Source organism: Phaethon lepturus, unplaced genomic scaffold (genome assembly GCF_000687285.1).
Source record: "Phaethon lepturus isolate BGI_N335 unplaced genomic scaffold, ASM68728v1 scaffold38541, whole genome shotgun sequence".
Classification (NCBI taxonomy): domain Eukaryota; kingdom Metazoa; phylum Chordata; class Aves; order Phaethontiformes; family Phaethontidae; genus Phaethon; species Phaethon lepturus.
Window position 1 is genome coordinate 1 of NW_010517800.1, and position 21458 is coordinate 21458.

Genomic DNA, 21458 nt, shown 5'->3' on the forward strand with positions numbered 1-21458 from the left:
TGCTGTTTGCCACAGCCGGTTTTAAGGGGTGCGCCTCTGCCGGCCTCCTCCCTGCTACCGAGCTAGGCCGCCGCTTCCCCTGCTGTACCCGTGAGGGTGTTGAGGTCTCAGCGGAGCAGCTTCAGCCCCACAGGGGTTGCTAACATCTTCCTTGTCTACAATAAACAAAGCTGGCTGTTGGATGGGGTTTATTGCTACGGCCATATTTTTTTCCTCGGTTCAGCTTGGAATTGGTGATTGCTGCCGTTCCTTTTGAGGCTTTTCTGTGTACGTTATGGGCAGGCCGCTGGGAGTGGGATGAGGCTGACGGGAGGGGGGTACAGTTGGTGGTTTATGGGTCCAGTGTTAACTTCTGTGCCTGGAACACAGAACCATTCAGACTGGAAAAGACCTTTAAGATCATCGAGTCCAGCCATTAACATGTTAAGCTGTCTCCGATGGTAGGCCTAGGAGAAAGCAACTAAGACTGTTGATTTCTCTTCTACTATTGATGAGGCTGTTTCTGCTGAGAAATATTATTCAGGTTCTTGTACATGTCTGTTTGTAGAGCCACATGACGCTTGTAAAATCAGCTAAAGATTCTCAATGGAGTATCGTGATTTTTGCAAGGTATGATTTCACATCTTTTAAAATAAGGCAGCTGGGTGGGGAGAAACAGGAATAGCTAGATAAGCCCATTCCCTGTATAAAAATAATACATTCTTGTTTATATTCAGTGCTCTGGAAGGCAAGGTTAGCCTTTGGGATTGTTTTTAATTATATTGAAGTAAAAATGTGTTTGGGCATGCCAAACTTTTATAGTCCATAATGAGTTTATTGCATATAATAATCATGGGCTCAGTAATTAAAACTTTCAAATTACTGCTACTTTATTTAATATAACTGATAAATCAGAGATTTCATTTGACTTTTTATAAGCTAAAACTAGGATGTGTCAGAAACATTAATCTTAAATTTCATATTATGGTTAATTTTGTGTTAGGCTTCAAGTATGGGAGTTGCATGTGTATAAAAGCCTTTGACAAGTCAAAAACATTGGCTAAGAGCAGAAATTTTTTAAAATTTATTATAATATATATGTTTTAAAATCATTTAGAAAAGTAATTATTCACAGGTTGTTTTGGGGTTTTTTTTAGGGCCACTTTTCCAAACGAGAGACGATAGCAGTTTCTGCAGTTGCTTTACAGGATCATATAATACACAGTCATCGGCTCCAGGATCTTTCATTAGCAGATCCTTTTAAATCAAGGACAAGGAATATCAAGAATGTTTACAAACCTGTGAACAAAGAAATGGTCAGAGCAGTAGTAGATACTGGACTAAGAAAAAAGACCACTGGCCACAAAACCAAGGAAGATGCAGAAAAGGAGTATGTTCTTGACCCCAGTTCTCCACAGCTAACATTAGGTAAACCATTATATTCTGATTTGTGAATTTCTGTTTTTATTTACAATAAAATAAAAATGAGGAAACTAAGCTTTTTGTTCAATAAGGTAATTTAATGCTAAAAAGCAGAAATCTTGTTTTGAAATTTGTAAAATTCAGCAGTTTGTACCGTCAGATAAACAGTCATTTAAACAGTAGAATTGCCATCAGTGACTTGTGTCACAGACATGAAAGTGTCTTTTCATACTTGAAATGTATTAAAAATATTATTCTTGTGACAGTGAAGGTAAAAATGAAGAAGCTAGGGCATCTTGATGAAGAATTCTTCATGAAGAGATGGGAAGCCTCTTTACACTTTTTTAATATGTTTTGTATATTGATTGTTATAACCTTGACCTTATGTTCTCAAGCAAACATCAGCGATTTAGATATTGTATTTATTTGGGGGAATATTTTGATATCAAGACTTTTTTTAAGTCTATTTGAAATGGTTTGGTTTATTCCTTATTCAGTAAAGAGGCAGTTACTAGTGCTGCATTAAATATATTCTTTGTTAATATATACCCACCCTTACTCAAAGTTAAAAAGGTTTGTTTTTACAATGGTCCTGGGGCTAAACCCAGGAAGAATTAACACCTGTAGTTAAATACCTTTTTCAAATTTAGAAGCAAACATGCACCAAGATAAAAGTCACAGATGTGAGTGCTTGGAATGATGCCTGGTGAGAAAAATCACTTTTAAATGGTATTATAATAATACAGTTGTACAGCAGTGACAGACAATACTGCTTAAAAAAACAAAGCCAGGGAGCATCTTATCAGACCAGGAGTCCACATGTGCTTCCTGCCTATCTGTTTTAAGTCTTGTGTTTCCCTTTTCTAAAGCTTTCTCCAGTATTCTTGCCATGAACATCATCTTGTTTCCATCCTTTCGGTTGTCTTGATTAGGCTTTTCTTAAAGGACCTTCCAGCTCAACAGTTTGCAGTTTTAAGTATAATAAACTTTCATCATCATTAATAATTATTTATTCTTTTTCATAAAAATGCCCTTAGGCCTCTGAAGATCATGTTGCCTTTGCTATAGTAACTGTCACAGCAGTCCCAGCTCTAAAGAGAACCATGTAAATCAATGAGGCTCCGTACAAGCACAGGCATCTGCCTCTTGGAATCAGCTGAAGGTTAAGAGGGTAACTTAAGAGAATACACAAGTGAGTGTAACAAGTGATAGGACATAGGTAGTAAGACAAGGTGATTATTACCATGTTTACATGGTTATAGTTCTAAAGATGGGAGGGTTTTTTCCTTGGTTCATTTTGAAGAGGAATTTGAAAGAAGAGAGGATGGGGGGGGGGAACAGCAGAGAGGTACTGGGGTTAACACAAATATAAATAATGAGTGATTATGGAAGGTAAAGGTTGTGGTGAAAAAATGCAGCCCAAGTGTGAGCATGTTCTCTGCAATTATAAGAAAGACGAAGTATTCTCTCTTTAAATCACAGCACTGACTGAAACATCCCATATGAATGCTTGTGCAAGTGATTCAAAAGAATGTGCTGAAAGATGTTTTTTTTTTAATTGCAATTGTTTCTGGATTTTGCTCATTAGTATTTTCTCCTATAGTCTCACATTGTTTTAAAATGCTTGTGTCACGCTTTCTCTTCTTAATAAGACTTGTGTGGTTTAAACCTTACAGTTGTGAAAAAACTTTGAAAATGTAATTTAATGTAACTTTTTTTTCTTGAGTTTGTGGGTAATCAAACAAAACCTTATCGCTCTCTACAACTACCTGAAAGGGGATTGTGGCGACGAGGGTGTTGGCCTCTTCTCCCAAGTAACCAGCGGTAGGATGAGAGGAGATGGCCTCAAGTTACACCAGGGGAGGTTTAGATAGGATATTAGGAAAAATTTCTTCACCGAGAGGGTGGTCAAGCATTGGAACAGGCTGCCCAGGGAGGTGGTGGAGTCGCCATCTCTGGAAGTGTTCAAAAAACATGTGGATGTGGCGCTTCAGGACATGGTTTAGGGAACATGGTGGCGCTGGATTAATGGTTGGACTTGATGATCTTGAAGGTTCTTTCCAACCTTAGTAATTCTGTGAAAATCTCACAGGACTCTATCATTAAATTTTTCTCAATAGCAACTTGAGTCCTAAAATGAAACCAAATAATCATAATAGTTTAAAGGTTAATGTATGTAATTGTTTTGCTAATGTTCATTGTAGGATAACTAACTCACTTGTTTCTAAATGGGTGTGTCAGCAAATGGGTTGGGCTTATAAACTTGATGCATAAGGATGAAAACTCCTGGATGTCTTGAGCTGTGATAAATGTAGGCTGTTATTGCTTGTATTTATTCAAAATGCTGCTTTGAGAATATCTTCATAGAGCCTTTTGCTTCAACGACATAGCCTTTCTTGTGTGTCCTGCTGCCAGTTTTCCTTCATCAACTATGTTGTACAAAAGTTTTCTTTCTAAACACCTGTATAACCTGTCCCTCAGAAATACCCCATCTGGGTTATATTATTTAGAAGTTAAGTTTTGCTACCAATCTTCCTATTTGTCAGCTTTAATCATCCATTTGTGAAAGTTTTAAATCAGCATTTTTTCTTACCCTGGATGTATACAAAAGGCTTTCCACAAAGCCATCTCATTGTCTTCCTTAAAACAGTCTCTGACCACAGTGCTTAGAAGAAAACCAAGTAGGCATTTTTCATGTTGTGATACTGTCTTTCATGCTGTGACTGGTTTGCTATCTTGTTCGCTCCCATCGAGATTTTCTCATCATAAAGACCATCACTTCTGTAGATTGGACTGTCAAAATGGCATCTTGTTTCCTTACTCATTCACTGATACTCTTAGATATTACTGTCAGATGAAACTTGATACATGTTTTTACTGAAACTTTTATCGTGTATTTTATAATTTGATTCTTCTTTTGTAGCAGAAACACTGTTCTGTGCAATATATGCTCTTCAAGAGTTGAATGGTCAAGAGGGAAAGCACTCCTCGCTAGGAAAACTTCATAGTCACTCAGCTGCCAATTTCAGCAATTCATGTGTAAGCTTTAAGCAAAATACATGTTCTGAACTACTTTTTACACTCTGAAAAGTTTGCAGGATCCTTCATATTTCTTTTAAAGCTCATATTGTTTTTCACCATCAGGAGCAGCAGGTGAAAGCATTTTACTGCACCAAAAATTGATTGACAATGCTATTTTATGTTAATACAGTGTATGGTTTACATTCTGAAATTACAGTGCCGTAAATACATACACATGCGCTGTGCTACTTGACACAGAGCAGTTTGAATTCTAGCCTATAGCCTGCAGGCAGAGCTGTGAGCTCCCACACGTGTGGAGGTGCTATATTTGTGTCTGGGTATCGAGTTGTCCAGGAGTGAAACAGCGTGCCTCTAAGATGATTCATCTATGACCGCCGATGTGATCTATGGCATTCATTGATTCAAATTTTCTTTTGATGCTTAGATTTACATGCATTGCTTACGTTTGACTGGATACCTTAGCAAAGGTAACGAAAGTAACGAGGTGGGTGTATGCAAATGAAACCATACGTAGAGAAAGCACTTTCCACGTTGTTCCAAAAGCATAAACTGACCCAGCTTGGAATCTCAAAGCCATGCTGTTGTACTAAGATATGGAATCAAACTGATTTACGTTTGAAGGATGTCATGAGATCACAAGGAAGTAAGTTAGGCAGATAGTTCAACAAAAGGGAAGAAAGTATTCCTTCTAATTCCTTTAATAACTCACAAAAGTTCTTTAAAAATATCAAAGACAGTTTTGTGCAAATTTTAAATGATTAACGATACACATCTGTAGATGGATGAGCTCAGGAGCAGAATTTTTGTCTCAAATTAATAACCCCTATCCTAGTATAATCAGATACTTGAGCAAGTGGATCACCAAAACCCCATTCTTCGGTTTGTTAGGATTCCTGTTCTCTTTGTGACTAAGTAGTGTAATGGGTTTGGATACACAGTCTGTCTGATGAGGTTTTGAAAGCTTACACAGAACAAATAAGTGCTGCTTATTAATGTCTGGTTTATGCAAAGATTTTGCTATGAATAAGTTGACCTTTCCCATTTAGAACTAAAACTCTCATCTAGGTGTCCTAAGCTTGCATTCTAACTATTCCTTTCTGGTTTTAGCAAATACCACTGAGGCCTCATCGTGGACTCACGTTATTGCCTCATTACGCATACCTTGGACGTTCATCCACTGACCTTGGTCAGTCCACACAAGCTGCTTCCTCTGGTCTTCAAAGATGTCAAAGATCTCTTCTTTGCTGTACCTACACTAGCATTTTTTGTTACTACTGATACAGTGACACTGACCTTAATCTGCCATTTTTGGGGGCGGGGCAGAATACTGTATTTTCACTGATTGCTTCTTTGAGAAGGCAGAGGTTTCACATGGACATGCGGCGAGGCCCCTCACAGTTATCATCTGAGGTTGACAAGGTCAGCTATCACAGCGATGCTATCACTGGTGTCTTATAACCATCTTTTTGTTTCTTTATGCTCTTTATTTCTGTTGCATCCATCACAATCTCATTACACTTCAGCATTTTGCACCAGCAACAGTTTTTTTGTAATACCACTTTGTTCATTTTTATTTTTGAGAATACAAAAATGTAATGTTGAAGAAACCTTCACAAATGAATTCCAACAGAGATTTTGGTTCTACAAACAAAATTACGTTATTGTGCACTGTTAACGTTGTCTAGTTACTATTCCCCATTGTAATGGCTGTGGAAAGGTATCGAAATAAATTCAAATTACTTGGCAAATAAAAATTGACATTTAAAAATTTCCTGTATAAATCCTGTACGTAAAAGAGGTTCTGACAATTACCAAATAGCTAACTAATAGAAGTATGTTGCCTGCCAGTGGTTTGTCTGATGATAGATTTATATGAAGCATCTGTATAAAGTATTTTTAAATAAGTGCATCATCTTCACCTGAAGAAAAACCATCTACCAGTGGGGTTTTTTTCAGTGATTTGTTGTTGTTATTGTCTACAGCTCAGAAATTAGGCCTGGTTGAGCCTCCTTCTTTGCCACTAACTGCTGAAGAATGGGTAAAAGTAAAGCAGAGATCCATACAGCACGGAGACTCTATACAGCCTTGTGCAATATGCAGGGAAGAATTTGCACTTCAACCTCAGGTACATGTATAACTGTATAATTGTGTGGACTACATAATTGTATTTAAAAAAAAAATTTCCAGAGTTATTGCTAAAAATCATTAGCTGGAAGAAGAAAGGAAAGAAGTGAAAGAACCTACTTTTAAGACACCGTTCAGCATTTCATAGCTGGACCCAGCTATCAGCTCTGAAAGTATTTTGGGCATGACATGGCAGAGAAAGGTTGGTCCTGTTTATTCACTTCTGAAGTTATGACAATAGAGGAGAAGGTAATCAGCCTTTTTATCTGTCCTTGCAAAGCAGGTATAGGCTACTTTTTGCTTCATTTAAACTCCTGTTATATATGATCCTAGCCTTCATTCATCAAAATGGTAAATACTAATTATAAAATTTAAGATGTATTTTATTTTCTCACAAGTTTTGTTATTTTGCACTTTAGTTCAATACTTACTTCCATTTTCCAAATAGAAATAAGGTGTGCTCTTAATACCAGTCAGTCACTTGCTTAGGTTTTCAGAAGAAATGCTTGCATTTTACCTGGATAGCTGTATTCAGTGCATGTGTGTAGCATAAGCATAAATACATCATGCTTTATTAGATTATCTCATCTATCATCTTGAAAATGTTAAGCAAAAGAGATGGAGTGACTGATTGACGAGGAGGGCTGCTTCAGAGAGGTGATGATGGTAATTAGAAGAATTATCCCAACTGCTTGCAAGTTTCTTTCCACATTGCATTTTAGGGTGTTTTTTTCTGCCTGTTCCTTTTAATTTTTCTTTAAGATTTTTTACAGCCAAGTTTGTGATGTGAATCAAGGTCTTTCAATACCTTGGATACAGGGCTTTTGCTTCCTTTTATAGCAACGTTAACTGAAGGTGTCCAATTGTCCACAGACAGGTGGGATGGATCTGGCAAAAGACCATTCCGCCAATTTCTGGCTACTCTGAAAGTCTAAAGCTTGACAAGAGAGAGCAAAAGACAGCACTCATTAAAAAGGTTACTTTAGATTTGGCACAAAAAGGGAAATGCCTCTGGAATTCTTTTTGTCCTCAATGTTTCGTTAGCTCTCCTCCCTCAAGGGAAAAAAGCCACTGTATCTGAAAGCTTTCCCTTCAGCTGGCTGCTAGCCATTAATCCTTTTGTGTTAGCCAGCTCAATAGTGCTCACTACTTGTACTGGTTTTCACTCCTTTCCCAGTTTTTCCTTCCTCTAAGAGCCAACTGCCTTTTTTGTCCAACTCTATATCTTTTGTCAGGATGGAGATCATCAGCATTTGGTGGGAATTTAGGTCAGAGAAAGGTGAAGTTTTCTTGTAGCCTGTGAACATGCTTTCTCTTTTGGTTTTTTTTTGTATATGTGAAATGCTGCATTTGATGTATATTACTTCTTGAAATTTAACATCTCTGTGGGGAAAAGGGAAAAAAATTAATCAGCTTTCATTTTAAGTACTTGGTTTGTAATCTTTTCCTCCAGTCAACAGCAGTTGGCATTTCTTGCTTTCTGCCACTCCATGTGGTTTTAATACAAAACTCACATATTGGTTTAACATGTAATATATTAAGTAATTTCTGTAGAAGACTAATTTTATTTTCACTGGAAAGACTGCAGTAGTAACAGAAAGAAATTGATGACCTTTCAGGCAGTCAGAATTTTTCTTGTCAGCATTTTTTCATTTTTCAGCTTTTAGAATGGTTTAAAGTCAGGTTGTTTTTGTTGTTTTCTTTCCTTTGAAAAACAGGTGCTGCTTTCATGTTCCCATGTATTCCATAAAGTGAGTACATTTTTATATAACTATTCAAGCACATAATACAAGAGTATTTTAATTAAAGTACTTAAGTGAATATTTTAATGAATTAAATGTAATCATCTTGAAAAGTAATTTTGATTCGAGATTTTTATGGTAAGAAATATAATTTAAGGCTATTTTATGATGAGGCATTTTATTCCAATTTTATTCCCTTTCTTAAAACCATATGGGAAAACATAGTTTGTAACTGAGCTATAGTTTCGTATAATAAGTGGGAATAGTTTAATTCATGAAATTTCATGCAAATATATGGAGATTTACAAAAGTTTCTTAACATTTTAATTATAGAAATATGCACCTTGTATAGTGTTCATGGACTGGTGAATAAACTGGGTTTACATTCTGTAATCTATCCTGTTTCATCTGTTCCAATGATATGAAATACATTGTAAGTAATTGCAGTTATTTTTTCAGGCATGCCTGAAAGCCTTTGAAAAATTTACAGGTAAGAAATCTTGTCCTATGTGTAGAAAAGAGCAGTATCAGACCAGAGTAATACACGACGGGGCACACTTCTTTAAAATAAAGTGCGCTATTAGGTAAGCCTTACTTCTGCTACAGGTGTTCGTCACTGGACAATATTAATTTCTAAATAATGTTTAAAATATGTTAAAACTTAATATTATAAGAAACTAGACTAAATGCACTACAAAAGTCAAGGTTTTTTTTTTAAATGCATAAAATGATTGTTTCATGTAAATAGGAAAATTACATAATTTTGAGTTTCCTCTTCTTGAGCAAAATTGTGTCTTCCAGAATTCAAGCTTCCTGGAGGGGATATATTGTTAGGAAATGGTATAGAAACTTGAGAAAAACAGTGCCTCCTAAAGACAGCAAATTAAGAAAGCAATTCTTTGAGAAAAAGGTAGGTTGCCTTTGTTTCTTGGGTCTGTTTCTTTGCTCTGATTCAGCTCCTGTAAATCAAAACTCCTGAATATCAGCTATCTACCTCTTAATTTATTCCTTCCATAACAGGCTGTACTGGAGGCAACTCAGTTGTTTTGTTAGTCTGTTCATTCCATCCTCTTTACAATGTAGAAGTAAGGAAAATAATTTAAATACTTAACTTTAAGGCCTGCCTTTTGCTTAGGCCAACAATAGTGGGGCTCTTTGTGAGGATCTGTATTTCCCTTTTTGATAAACCACAGTAATCTGTTTTCCTATAGAATTATATGAAGGGGCTATAGTAAGGGGAAAAGCAAATAAGTCCATAAACAATCATAACTTCTTTTCACTGCCGTTGTTCCCTCACTCGACACTGAACTGGATAGTTCTATTCCATAGCTTTGCCATTCTCTAACTTCTGCTCAGATGCAAGTCAGACTGTAATAAATTAGGGTCCTGACCCCATACAAATGAGGCCAGATCAGGTGCCAGCATTTTGCAATGACCCTGCTTGCCTTTCAGCACGCAGCTGCTGCAGAGTCCCCATGCAATCCTCAAGTCCTTCTCTGCCAACTTCCAGTCTTCCCCCAGTTTAGTAATGGCCAGCCTAGCTCAGCTTTTCAGTGACAAAAACTGCTCTTGACACATCCTCAGCAATCAGCAAACTATCCCTCAGGGAGTGAGAAAAGCCGTCTTCCAGTCCAGACTACCAAACAGCCTGGCTAGCAGAGATTAACAAAGCCACACAAGACAGCCGTTTGAATGTAGCTAGTGCATGCAACTAGGAAAATACTCTTACCCAGGCTAAATCAGTGCTAGGTTTAAACCAATACTTAAATCAGTTGTTTGGTTTTTTGGTTTTTTTTAAATCACTGCTTTAGTTAACTAAAAGAGTGCTTGCAGAAAAAGACTTGTTACTGCCTGTTGTTATTTCTCACACTTACCTGGTTGTATCCTGTTAGAGGAGAGCTTTGGAGGCAAAGACCCTCTCTTGATATGTTATACATTTATGTGTGATGGTGAGATTGGTGCCCTAGAGGTGATCCTGCAGACTGTTGCAACAAAACTTGAGTGGCAACAGCAGCAGGAGAGAAGAAACACTGTTCTCAGCCTTAATACAGAGACAGCTTGCTGGTTGCCATGCTACCTTTGTAATCAATGCAAAGTCCTTTGCTGTAACAGAGAAAATGAATATGGAGGTAACTGAGGAAAGCTAATGTTACACTTAAAATTGCTCAGACATGTCAGTTTGGAAGAAGTGAATCCTTCGGTGGATTGTGACTGTCCTCAAGTAGCACAATGAGAATAGACAACAGAAACACCTAGATTTTTCTGCGTGGAAGCCTAGGGAAACAGTCATATGCCTCCTTCCCAGTATGTTCTCAATTTTCTGTGGGCTCAAGATAGCACAGAATCATTAAGGTTGAATCACAGAATCATTAAGGTTGGAAAGGATCTCTAAGAGCATGAAGTCCAGGGTCACAGTAAAGGGAAGTCAAAGGCGGTTTCTAAATACACTGAAAGTTGCAGCTGAGCGTCTTTTGTTAAAATTTCTCTCATCGAACTTCCGATGTCTACAGTAGCAGTCTACCAAGCTACCTACAGTGGGCTAGCCTTTAGGGCCTCTATTTTAGTTGGTTTAGGGAGAAACAGCCTGATAGACTGCCCACATTTCGTCACATGACTATAAGCCATGGGAAGGTCTTTAGTTTCCATATATAGCCCACAGCATTAGGAAATCATTCTCGTATCTAAAACTGCAGGATTTTCCAGGGAACAAAGTGGGCACTTCTTTTTCACCTTCTATTGAGAATAAATTTATAAGTCTTCTCATACAGATTAGCCAGGTTTAAATGAATTCAGTACCAATTATGATTAAAAGATATATACTCATTTTTCTTAGCAGCTTTCAAGCAGGAGTTGTAGATGAATTTTCCTGCTGTTCAGTCTTATACTTTTAAGTGTTGGTTAATGAAAACACTAAATAAATTTGTCATAAGGAGCTATCCATTTTCAGATGCTAAAAAGCTTTTCTAAAGTAAATTTTGCCTCTCAAACTTGTGCTGTGCTTTTAAAATGTCACTCCCTAAACATTAGCATAATTAAATGGCATCACAATTTGGGGGGGGGGAAACAACAAGGTTTTAATAACCCTGCCTCCTCTGGAACAATCACAAAGGTTAAACGTCAAGTTTCATACTCTTAAATGGGTATCACAAAATTAAAAACAAGGTCTGAAATACTGGTACTACGAAGGACACATATTACTTGTTTCAGGGTGCTACAGTAGCCCTTATTACACCTATCATTAAAATTTTTAATCTAGATCAAAGGAGATACGGTCACTGAAACCAAAGTAGGCTGCGTTTCAGCACTACTATACACAGAAAGCAGGGTGTTGCTTCAGTATGTGAGGTAGTGAATTTATTTGATCCTACCTATAAGTGTCACTTCTGTATGACATTTAATTGTGGTATAGTCTTTTGCTGGTGCAATTAAATCTTTTCAAATACATTATCTCCAGCTTTGCTAAAAACCTTGCCATTGTTCAGGAAGCGAGGTAAGTCATTGTGAAATGATGTAGTTGACTTTAGGCTTTTCCTTCTCCCTCCACATGATTTCTCCCAAAGATTTTAATTTAAATCTCACCAAACAGTATAATGGTCCTGGAGTTTGTTTAGTCATTTGGCTTCCTTTATCACATGGAGATGGTAAACATTCTGTTGCTAACTTGAAGTGGCTCCAGGCAGCAAAACTAGGAGGATACTAAACCAGTAAAAGCTTATCAACTGGTTCATTGATATGCTGTAAATTCCAGCCTTTTCATTTTCCTTTTGAGGGCTGCCATAAGTCAACACATTAGTAAGCAATTTGCTGACATTGGATCACTTAAAAAGGCTTCCCTGTGGACAAAGTTCACCTCAGTGCTTTGTTTCATCATTTTATTTTATCATAGTCTTGTGCTGCTGTACAGGTGACTGATGTAGTTTTGCATACTGATAGAGTAGTTCAAATACTCAGTTTATGCCATTATATTCAAGTTTTAAGAAATCACAGACATAAAATACAGAGGCGTGGTGTTTTGAGAAAAAAATTCAATTAATCAGTTTCAGTTGTTCTGGGGAAGAAAGGACATTCAGCATTATGCATTACAACACAGCAGGATTTAATATTTAAATCCTAGAACACACTAACACTAACAAATGATCCAAAATGTGTGTTTACTTTCTGTTCTCAGTGATGGTGTGCACTGATTTACCATTTAGCATAAATTTTGGGTTAAATCTCAGTTACACTTTTTTTCTTCCTAACCTTAAGACTTTATTTGCTGATTGATGGATATGGGTTGGGTCAGGTCATACTGCAGAAAATACAGGAGTAGCTCAAAGCAGATGATAGTATCTTAGCAGCAGGGGAACTTCATAGATCACTGTCTCAGGCAGGAGAAGAGTTTGCCTCTCTATTTTTACAGCTTCTGCTGAAGGAGGCTCATGAGAGGACTTCCAGGATCCCTTAGTGACATGGGGAAGAGAAACACAAGGGCAAACTCAGGGAAGAAATGGAGGGCGTCTCCCTGCTGAGGTGAAGAGGGAACAAGCAGCACAGGCAGAGACAGAAAGGGGGCACTGGTGGCTTAATGCAACCCCAGCCCCTCTCTGCCCCCTGCTTTCAGCTCTTCCTGTTCATTAGTTTTCCTCAGCAGCCTGTCTAGTCATCATATGCCTCAGAAAGCCAGGCCAGGTCCTGGAACTGCCCCCACACTGTCTGCGTTGCTCTCACGTTCACAGAAATAGACTCTGGATATGGGTGGAGTTAAAATGTGGTGGTTCTTCCTCAAATTTGGGGTCCTGAGAGGCTATTGGAAAGCATCTCTATTAAATCCTCCTAGCTTTCTTATGAAAACAGTTCAGGTCTGTTCAAGTTTCATATCAACAGAAATGAAGGCCAAGCGTAAATCAGGACTACAAGGTTGATCCATTTGAAAACACTTTACTTGATGTTGAACAGAAACCATGAATTATATAAGGTTTAGGTGTAATCTTACCCTGTTCTTCCTGAAGCCAGATTTTAAAATTAAATCACTAAGAGCAGTTAAAATGCAGTTGGGAGTAGATTCAGTTCTAGAACCTGGCTAACAACAGTTCAGATAAAACTTAGTGGGACTCTTATCACTTAGTTAAATACATAATTTTAAAATATTAAAGCTATAACCTATTTAAAGTATAGTGCATTAGTATTCCATGTCTCATTCAGGAAGCCCACAGTGTCATCGTTTGGGATTGTTTGGAGACCACCAAGTGTAAATATTGAAGGAGGCCTGGAGTGGGATTCTTGTTTGTTTGTTTTTTTGTTTTCACATACCACTGAAGGTCAGTGTGGGATAGAATCAGATTTTTTTTTCTTTCCTGTCAGTGAACAGTCATGAGGGGAGCACAAGAGTACCCATCTGTTCCTTGCTAGACATAGAATTCCCTTACAGAGTACAGACAGGGCTGCTGCTTTTCCAGTCACATTGTAATTTAAATACATACACTATACAAGGGGTTTCAGGGGATTTTTTTTTAAGTTAGTTATGTTAAGTTGATGCATCAGCACTAACTAACAAGGTAACCGAATCCAATTTGTACTGACAAATGGATACATCCTTTCAATATGCTGTTGTATTAGGGGTCATTTGGGAATACAGTAAGTCAGTCATAACTGGTCTCAGTTAGCGGTGAATCAGACCATAAAATAAAAAAAATACACAGGATCAAATCTAATGTCAAGAAGCAAACAACTTGCCTTAAGTGATGGTTTTCACCAGTTCCCTTACCTGGACACTTAATGTTTGTCTCTTTAGTCTTTATTGAGAAACATGGGTTTCACTAGAAGACACTTTCATACTTGCACATTATGTGCACTTTTAAAAAAAATTGATTAGTTTTTTCATAGCTTTATTGATTAGTTTTTTCATAGCTTTAGAAGGAAATTTTGGAAATTCAGGAAATTCAAAGTTTAAATGAAATCTTAGAATGTTAAGTGAGCTTTTCAGATGGTTTTTGTACAACTTAGGCTCTTGATTCCTTTGGGTCTAGAAAAGTTCACTTTGAATATTCTGATCTATACTACAAAGGGTCACTGTAGCAATTGTAAGGGAACGCATGTCATGGTAGAGAAAAGCTACCCAAAGAAAAGTGAAATAAAACAATAGGAAAGTGTTCAGGTGCTATCAGGCTGGCTGACAACAATCCTTCTACCACCTCACCTCCCCCTTCCCATCCTCCCTGAAGAGATGGCTCCCTGTTTCCCTATCAAGTTTTCCCTCACAGGACACTCATGGAGAGGAAGGCTCACACTGCGTGGTCACAGGAGAGGCGTTGAAATATTCCTTAAAACTTTCTTGTCATGACAGATAAGTCTAAGACTTGTGTGACTTCCCTACAGAGCTCTCAGATAGTGTGGTAGCAATGAGGGAAAGGGGCCACAGTGAGTTGGGATTGTGCTCAAGGGGATGACTAAGTTTTAAGAAAAGCATTCATTGCTTTTAGGTATTCATTTTGCTGCGCACTGACGGGAGCATCTTCAGCTGTGATGACCAGAGTGCTCAGGCCAATGTGCAATATGCAGACACAGATCTAAGGCAGTAGGTCATAAACATCTATACAAAGGACAACACCTAGGGTGCCTCTTCTGCCCTTGGCTATCATGTCTTCAACCAACCCCACAGCAGGTGCACTAGTTTCCTGTCAAAGAACCAGTGCTCAGCCAAGTTCTGTACTGCCTTTCTCAAACGCAGCTGTGCCCTCTGTGCTGCACCCACATGGGTTAAGAAGAGTACATCTATCTTGGGAAAGTTCAGTGATGAAAATCCTGTGTTTTCTCTGAAGGATAATGGTGCATTGGTGGAGTCTGGGGACCTGATGTTTTTAACCTCTGCAGCTGCTGTCTAGTGTTGATTTAAGCTGGAACAAGAGTCCATAGATGATGCAATGAATCAGGCCCAGTTGTCCAATCACTCACAATTCATCCATATACGAGCTACCTATAAGTAACTTGAAATCCAACAGCAGTCAATTTTCTTTTCAGGTTCAACAGATCAGCAATCGACTGTTGAGTTCTTACAACATCAACCTGGATGAATTTTTTTCTGAAATAGATTCTGCTATAGCTGCAAGTCGAGAAATACTTCAGCAGTTGGAAGGAAAAGAAATATTAATAAGTGAAACTGACTGGGAGAAGATCCAGATGCAGGTTGGTTGGTTGGTGTTTTTTTTTAAAGTAGTTTTGCATTTATAAGCTGTTCTATCCTCTTGAGGCATATCAGTCTTTTCAGCACAAGTGGCTGTTTTCAGTTTTCTTTAATTCTCTTAAATATTCCAAATCAGAAATATTAAACATTTTTACAGTTCAGGGGTTTACCTTAGCAGCATCTCTCTCCTACTCAGTTAAGGAGCCCAAAGAGGCTGTAGAAAAAACTGCAAATCAAAACATTAATAGTTTCTCAAAATACATTACAGTCATAAAATTTGAACATTTAAACTAGCATATTGCTGATATAGTTACCTTCCACTGTTTCACTGCAGGTGTGTGTCTGTTTTTACTTAGGCATTGCAGCAAGAGATACCCAACTGTCCTATCTGTATCATGCCACTCAGTCCTGCAGTTCATCCTGACTGCCTCTTGTCTGGTAACTGCAATCAGTTTTCACGACAGACTGTTCTGCTGTCTTGTTCACATTTGTTTCATCATACCTGTCTTCAAGCATTCGAAGAGTTTTCCCTGGGAGAGCGACGTATTTGTCCTTTATGTCGCTCATATTATCAAAAGAAAATCCTCAAATGCTGATAACATAGCTCATCATGAACTACCCCGTAGAACATAGCTGACAAGGCATTTACTGCAAACTGGGGAGTGTTTTCTCATCCAGATTTTCCAAGAACAAATGGTTTTGTATGGAAAATGGTACTTGCCTTGTATTTGGAGAAATAAAAGTCAGAAGGGTGCTGTTGCTTTCCTTTTATATTCAGCTTCACCTTTGGTCTTGCAGTATTTTTATTCTTCCTCTCTCTGTCACTCCCACCTTCCTCCACTTTCATTTCCCTTTCCCAAAGATGAGCCACAGTTGTTTCAGGCATGGTGTTCATTCAGCAATGCCCCAATATTATCCCTCACCTGGTTTTTTACACCCAATTTGCTGCTCCCAGTACTGCAACTGATGGTTGTAGCAAGAAACACTTTTGTTTTTTTCCCCTTCAGTTTTCCTTCAGCCACGTTTGCTAACTAGAACCCTGGCTGCCACTTCTGCTTGAACGAAACTGACCCATTCCAGATAGCTGTAGGTAGATAAAAGTGGCCCTCAAAGATGCATGATCATTTCAGAACTTCAGAGAACCATGGAACTGCAGCAAGTACGGACCACATTCAAAAGAAATAAAAAGACGATTATGACTTTTCAGCTGTGCATTGCTGAAATTAAGTCAGGTCACCACAGATAATTTCTAAGAAAAGTATGAGCACATAAAGACAAAAGTCAGAAGCTAAACCAAAATGAAGTAGCAACATACCAAGGTAAAAAGAAAATTAATTTTGCATAAAAAGGCAACAATTGATCAACTACACAAATGCTAGAGAGCTTCCAAATAATACAAGATCAGGTTGTGTCATGCATCAAGTGACATGGTTAGCACAATACCAGGGGTATGGGCTTGAAGTCCTGAGCTGGAAGTGGGAAAGGCTGTACTAGAGATTCATTAGATAAAAAGGGGTTTGTAGATCAGATGCTGAAGGACTCTGCTTTCTGGCAGCCAGAAAGCTGTCTACAGGGCTTTCAGAGATGGTTGTCTCCAAGAACTTGAGGAGAACACATGACACTCCAAAGGACCAGGAACTGAAAAACCTGTCTTGAAACCAGGGAGGAGGGAAGAAATCCTGTGGAAATGCAGACGACAGTTTCACCTCATTTCCCAGAATAACACTGGTACAAACTACTTGAAAAGAACTAGTATTTGACATGGGATTTGCCAAGAAGAAAAATGATACCAAGCCCATTCAGTTCATTTCTGTAACAGGATACAGTCCTGCAGATGTAGCAGTAAACACAGTATCACAAAAAAAATAAAGTGCAATATATACACTTATGTAGGAATAACCCCATATATGAGATGGCTCACAGCTTATATATGTAGCAATATAGAGTCTTTCTGTAGAAACACATCCAGAAATACATTTGAGAACACAAGTTCAGTACAAATGAATGGTGTTCCAAAAAAAAGACCACAAAAAAACCCCCAATCAAGAACATACTGAAGACACGATGCAGCGTAAGGGCTCAAGCTTGGAGGTTTCTGTGTCCAGATCCAAGCTCTGCATTTCTAGAAACACACAAGGCTCCCCACAGGCAGCAACAAGGATGATGAGAGGCTGGCGTAGAGCAGCTGAGGGAGCTGGGGGTCACTTCTTACTCGGAAGGTAACGGGAAATGTAACCGTTGGGTGGAAACCGCTGGCACAAGCAGACAGACTTGTCTCGCTGCGGATGCTCAAGAACCAAATGAAAGCTTAAAGGGCAGCAGGAGCTGTTCACCTCCGACACTTAGAAAACCTCAGAGAATTAAACCCTGGAAGGTGACTGCCTAGGGACAGCACAGAAACGACACAGCAGAGTCCCTGCCGAGCTGGTTAAATGCCAGGAATAGCCTCGGTATGTCTGATCCCCTGCAGCTGAACAGATCCGGCCTCTCAGGGTCTTTTCCAGCCATGTGATTCTTGAACTTGAAAAACAGCCTAAAAAATCTCCCATGAAATGGAAAAGGAAAGTCTGAAGCTGTTTAAATTTCAACTAGTTTAGGAAAAATGGTGGTCATGTTTTTAATATATAAAAATTGCCCTTCAGTCAAACTGTTAAGCTACCGAAACATACGTTAAGCTACCGAAACATTCTACGTTACATAATCAGCATACTCGTCTATAAACAAACCCCACTTCCCTCAAGTAGAGGAATGAAATTAACTGTGCACCTGTCAAACACAGGGCTGCAACACCACAGCAGGTACAGGAATCTCCATCACATACCATGCCTCACGTATTTTAAAAACCTGACCACTTGGGAATCTCAAAAGCATGTTAAATTGGAGGGAGGAAGGACGAAGATAGGGGAATGCAACTATTCACACCAGGTACTGACAGCATGATTTAAAATAAAAATCTCTGTGACATTCTACTTTAAGCAATGAAAGAAAAAAAATGTAAAAAAGCAAAACTCCACTATGAATCACACTTTATTGAAAACACTGTAAAAAAATCTTCCTACAAAACATTCAGTGTAACATTTCAAACAGAGGAAAAAACACATTACCACTGCTTTTCACAAAAAAAAGTCAATCTGGCTGAGGTGGCAAGTATTTGCATTTAGTTTTGTAACACAGCAAGCATCCACCACTCGGTACATTATAAAAGGTATTTCTGGATGACCTACAATAAACCAGGAAAGGTTTGGTGTGGAGAATGTATGTACACAGATAGTTGTTCCGATTAAAAGCAGTTTTTCAGCTTATATTTTACCTTGATCTGAGATACATCCATGTGAACGAAACATCAGTTGCTCAAGACTGCAGAGTTCACAAAGCCTGAAGCACAAATGGGACCAAGAGGGGACCGCCAATTCCATTCAGCATCTCTCAGCCTCACACACAGCTAAGATTGTGCATAAACTGAAATCTTAACCAGGAACACTGCAGTGAAAAGCCTGAAAAGTCACAACAGAAGATACCTGCGGCCATCGTTATGGTGCCAGCAGTAGCAGCATCCACAGAAACACTAGCTCAGAACTGTATTTCAATGGTCATGTCACACGGGATCAGCTTCACGTGCACTTAGGTGACAAGATGGCCAGCAGCACTCAGAATATTCTCGGTCTCCTCAGCAGGAATTTTAATCTCTGAAATTCTCTAAAAAGCTTCATGAAGACAAAAGCAATACGCGTTTTCTATTTAGGTAACGCAGGGTGGGATTCCAAACCCCACAAGACAGTAAAGGAAGTCCAGCTTCTAGTCTGGTTTTTGTGGATGTGTTTTGTACACTTCTAAGATTTCAAATCCATGACCCAAATGTATCTTCATTTTCTACCCATTTGTATTAAAACAACAGGAATCAGGCCAAATAAGACAAAAATACTTTGAAACCTACCTTTAAAAAATGAAAAGTAGAAGAAAAAGTTACCTCCACTGATTTTGTGAATTTAAGTATGTTGCCCAGACTGGGAAAACTTGTGGTTGGGGGAAGACAGAAGCCATGCACTAGTTAATTTTCTCCTTAAGCATTTGAACAGACCCATCATACTCACAATACAGGCACCGCTGTCGCGCTGCTTTTCTGAACGACCATTTTACGTGGAGAGGGAGGGTCCAAAACACACTTGTACACATGAAACAAAGGTGCAGAAAACACATGAAGAGTCTTACCTTGGCACCATGCACAGGTTGACTCTGATCAACTCATGAAAGAGTTACACACTGCCGACACACTGGAACGATGCGTCTCAGTCTCCCATCGAGTAAGGCAGCACGGCACATCGAGGGCCACCGTCCTACTCCACAAGCTACAAGGAAGATGACTGAAGAGCGGCCCCACAGCATGTCGGCTACTCTGGAGTAACAGCCATCGCCACGGGCTGTATGAGCACGCTGCTCTGAGAAGTGAGCCGGTCGCCTCATGCTATTGGAAGTGAAAAGCATGCACACATGCAATGACTAAACCATCATCATCTCACTCCTGATTCAAATTTACATGAGCTCTTGGTCACTTCTTAGAGGACATGCTCTAATGACAGGATTGTTTTAATGGAATCTAGTGGTAAAAAAAAAGGGTCAACTACAAATGAATGAATAAATACTAGCGTCAGATCAGAAGAACATTTCTAATTAGGGAATGTCTCCATATAGACTCTGTGGGAAAAGAAACATATTAAAAGCAAAACAAATGCCCAGATACTCAATAGCTGGTGTCTATGGAAGCACTGAATGTATGAGAAATGCAGAATAAAGCACCGTTCATGAACAGAGCTTCATGCAGTGGTGCCAACAGTAAAACTTAATGTAATGGGGAGAGGAAGCAACAGCAACACTTGAGGTTAATATACACCAAGTATTTAGAAGCAATATCCCAAAGTGCTCAGGTAGGTACAAATCAACAGTCAGATACCTATGGCCTTACACACAGAAATTAGGAAATGCCAATTGTTAATGTGCGGCCTTCATACAGATACAGCTTTTAAGTAGCTTGGAATCTGTCAGGATTATCAACATTTACAGGATATTTCTGACACTATCCTTTGAGAGTTTGGAGTTACCTTCTGTATTTGTTAAAACACTTAATGCTATGTATGTAGAAAAACCTCTTTGAGCAATAAATGAAACTGAAAAAGTTACTTAGAAAAATATGGTAATTAATACAGAACTAGCAACCATCCTCAGGTTTCCTGTTGCCAAGACAGAGCCATCTTCAAAAGCTCCCAGGCTTCTATAAATTTAAAGCCAAGGATGCTGTTGCACGGTGAATCACAAAGCAGCCTTTAAGAAGTTAAAGTTCTTTTCAGTGTTACTGAATTAGGGGCATATCAAGAACATACAATAAACTTTCATATACTAATGATACATGTGTTTCATTAGGTGCTTCAGTTGTGAAACATTTAAAAAAAAACCTTCCCATTTAAGTTCCCGTACAGACCCTACATCAGATCTATGTAGATCCTTCTTGTCCTGTTATTTCACGTTTTGTCTACATCAAGAAGAGTAACTCTTAACATTAATGCCACTGAATAAGATAGCGAATGACTCAAAAACATAAAAAAAGGAAAGCAAGCCAAGACCTTAGATGTCTTCAAGAATTAAGACCAGATTTAGAAAAGAGTTTCATCAGCCTCTGAAATTCAAGAACTTATAGTAAGATGGAATATTAAAAGATCAACTAGAGAAAGAATGGAAAACAGACTGTCTGCAGAGGTGAGCTCCATGCCATTTCCCCTCCCGCACCGGGCACAGCAGGGACTCTGGAAGTGGTGTTAATTCCCCACAAGATGCATTCTTCCTAAGATTCTGACCGACATTGCCAGGTTTTAATTGTTAAAATGAAACTTGCATGAGATCCTCTCTGGATGTGGTCGGGGGGGACACGGTTCTGGGTTCTTGAGACAGCAAGAAGCCATTCAAACACAGAATGGACCCCGCCCAGAGACATACCA

General features: G+C 38.7%; 1 protein-coding gene across 1 annotated transcript; it reads left to right on the forward strand.

Annotated features, from left to right (window-relative positions):
- Window positions 1-1136: 1136 nt before the first annotated feature.
- Window positions 1137-16067, forward strand: RNF32 (ring finger protein 32; the record flags this gene model as incomplete). The annotated part of the gene is made up of 7 exons (XM_010296494.1): window positions 1137-1407; window positions 6426-6568; window positions 8286-8318; window positions 8769-8893; window positions 9111-9219; window positions 15309-15473; window positions 15828-16067. Coding segments are annotated over 7 exons (1086 nt in total), but the record flags the coding sequence as incomplete, so codon positions are not given.
- Between the last annotated feature and the right edge of the window lie 5391 nt (window positions 16068-21458).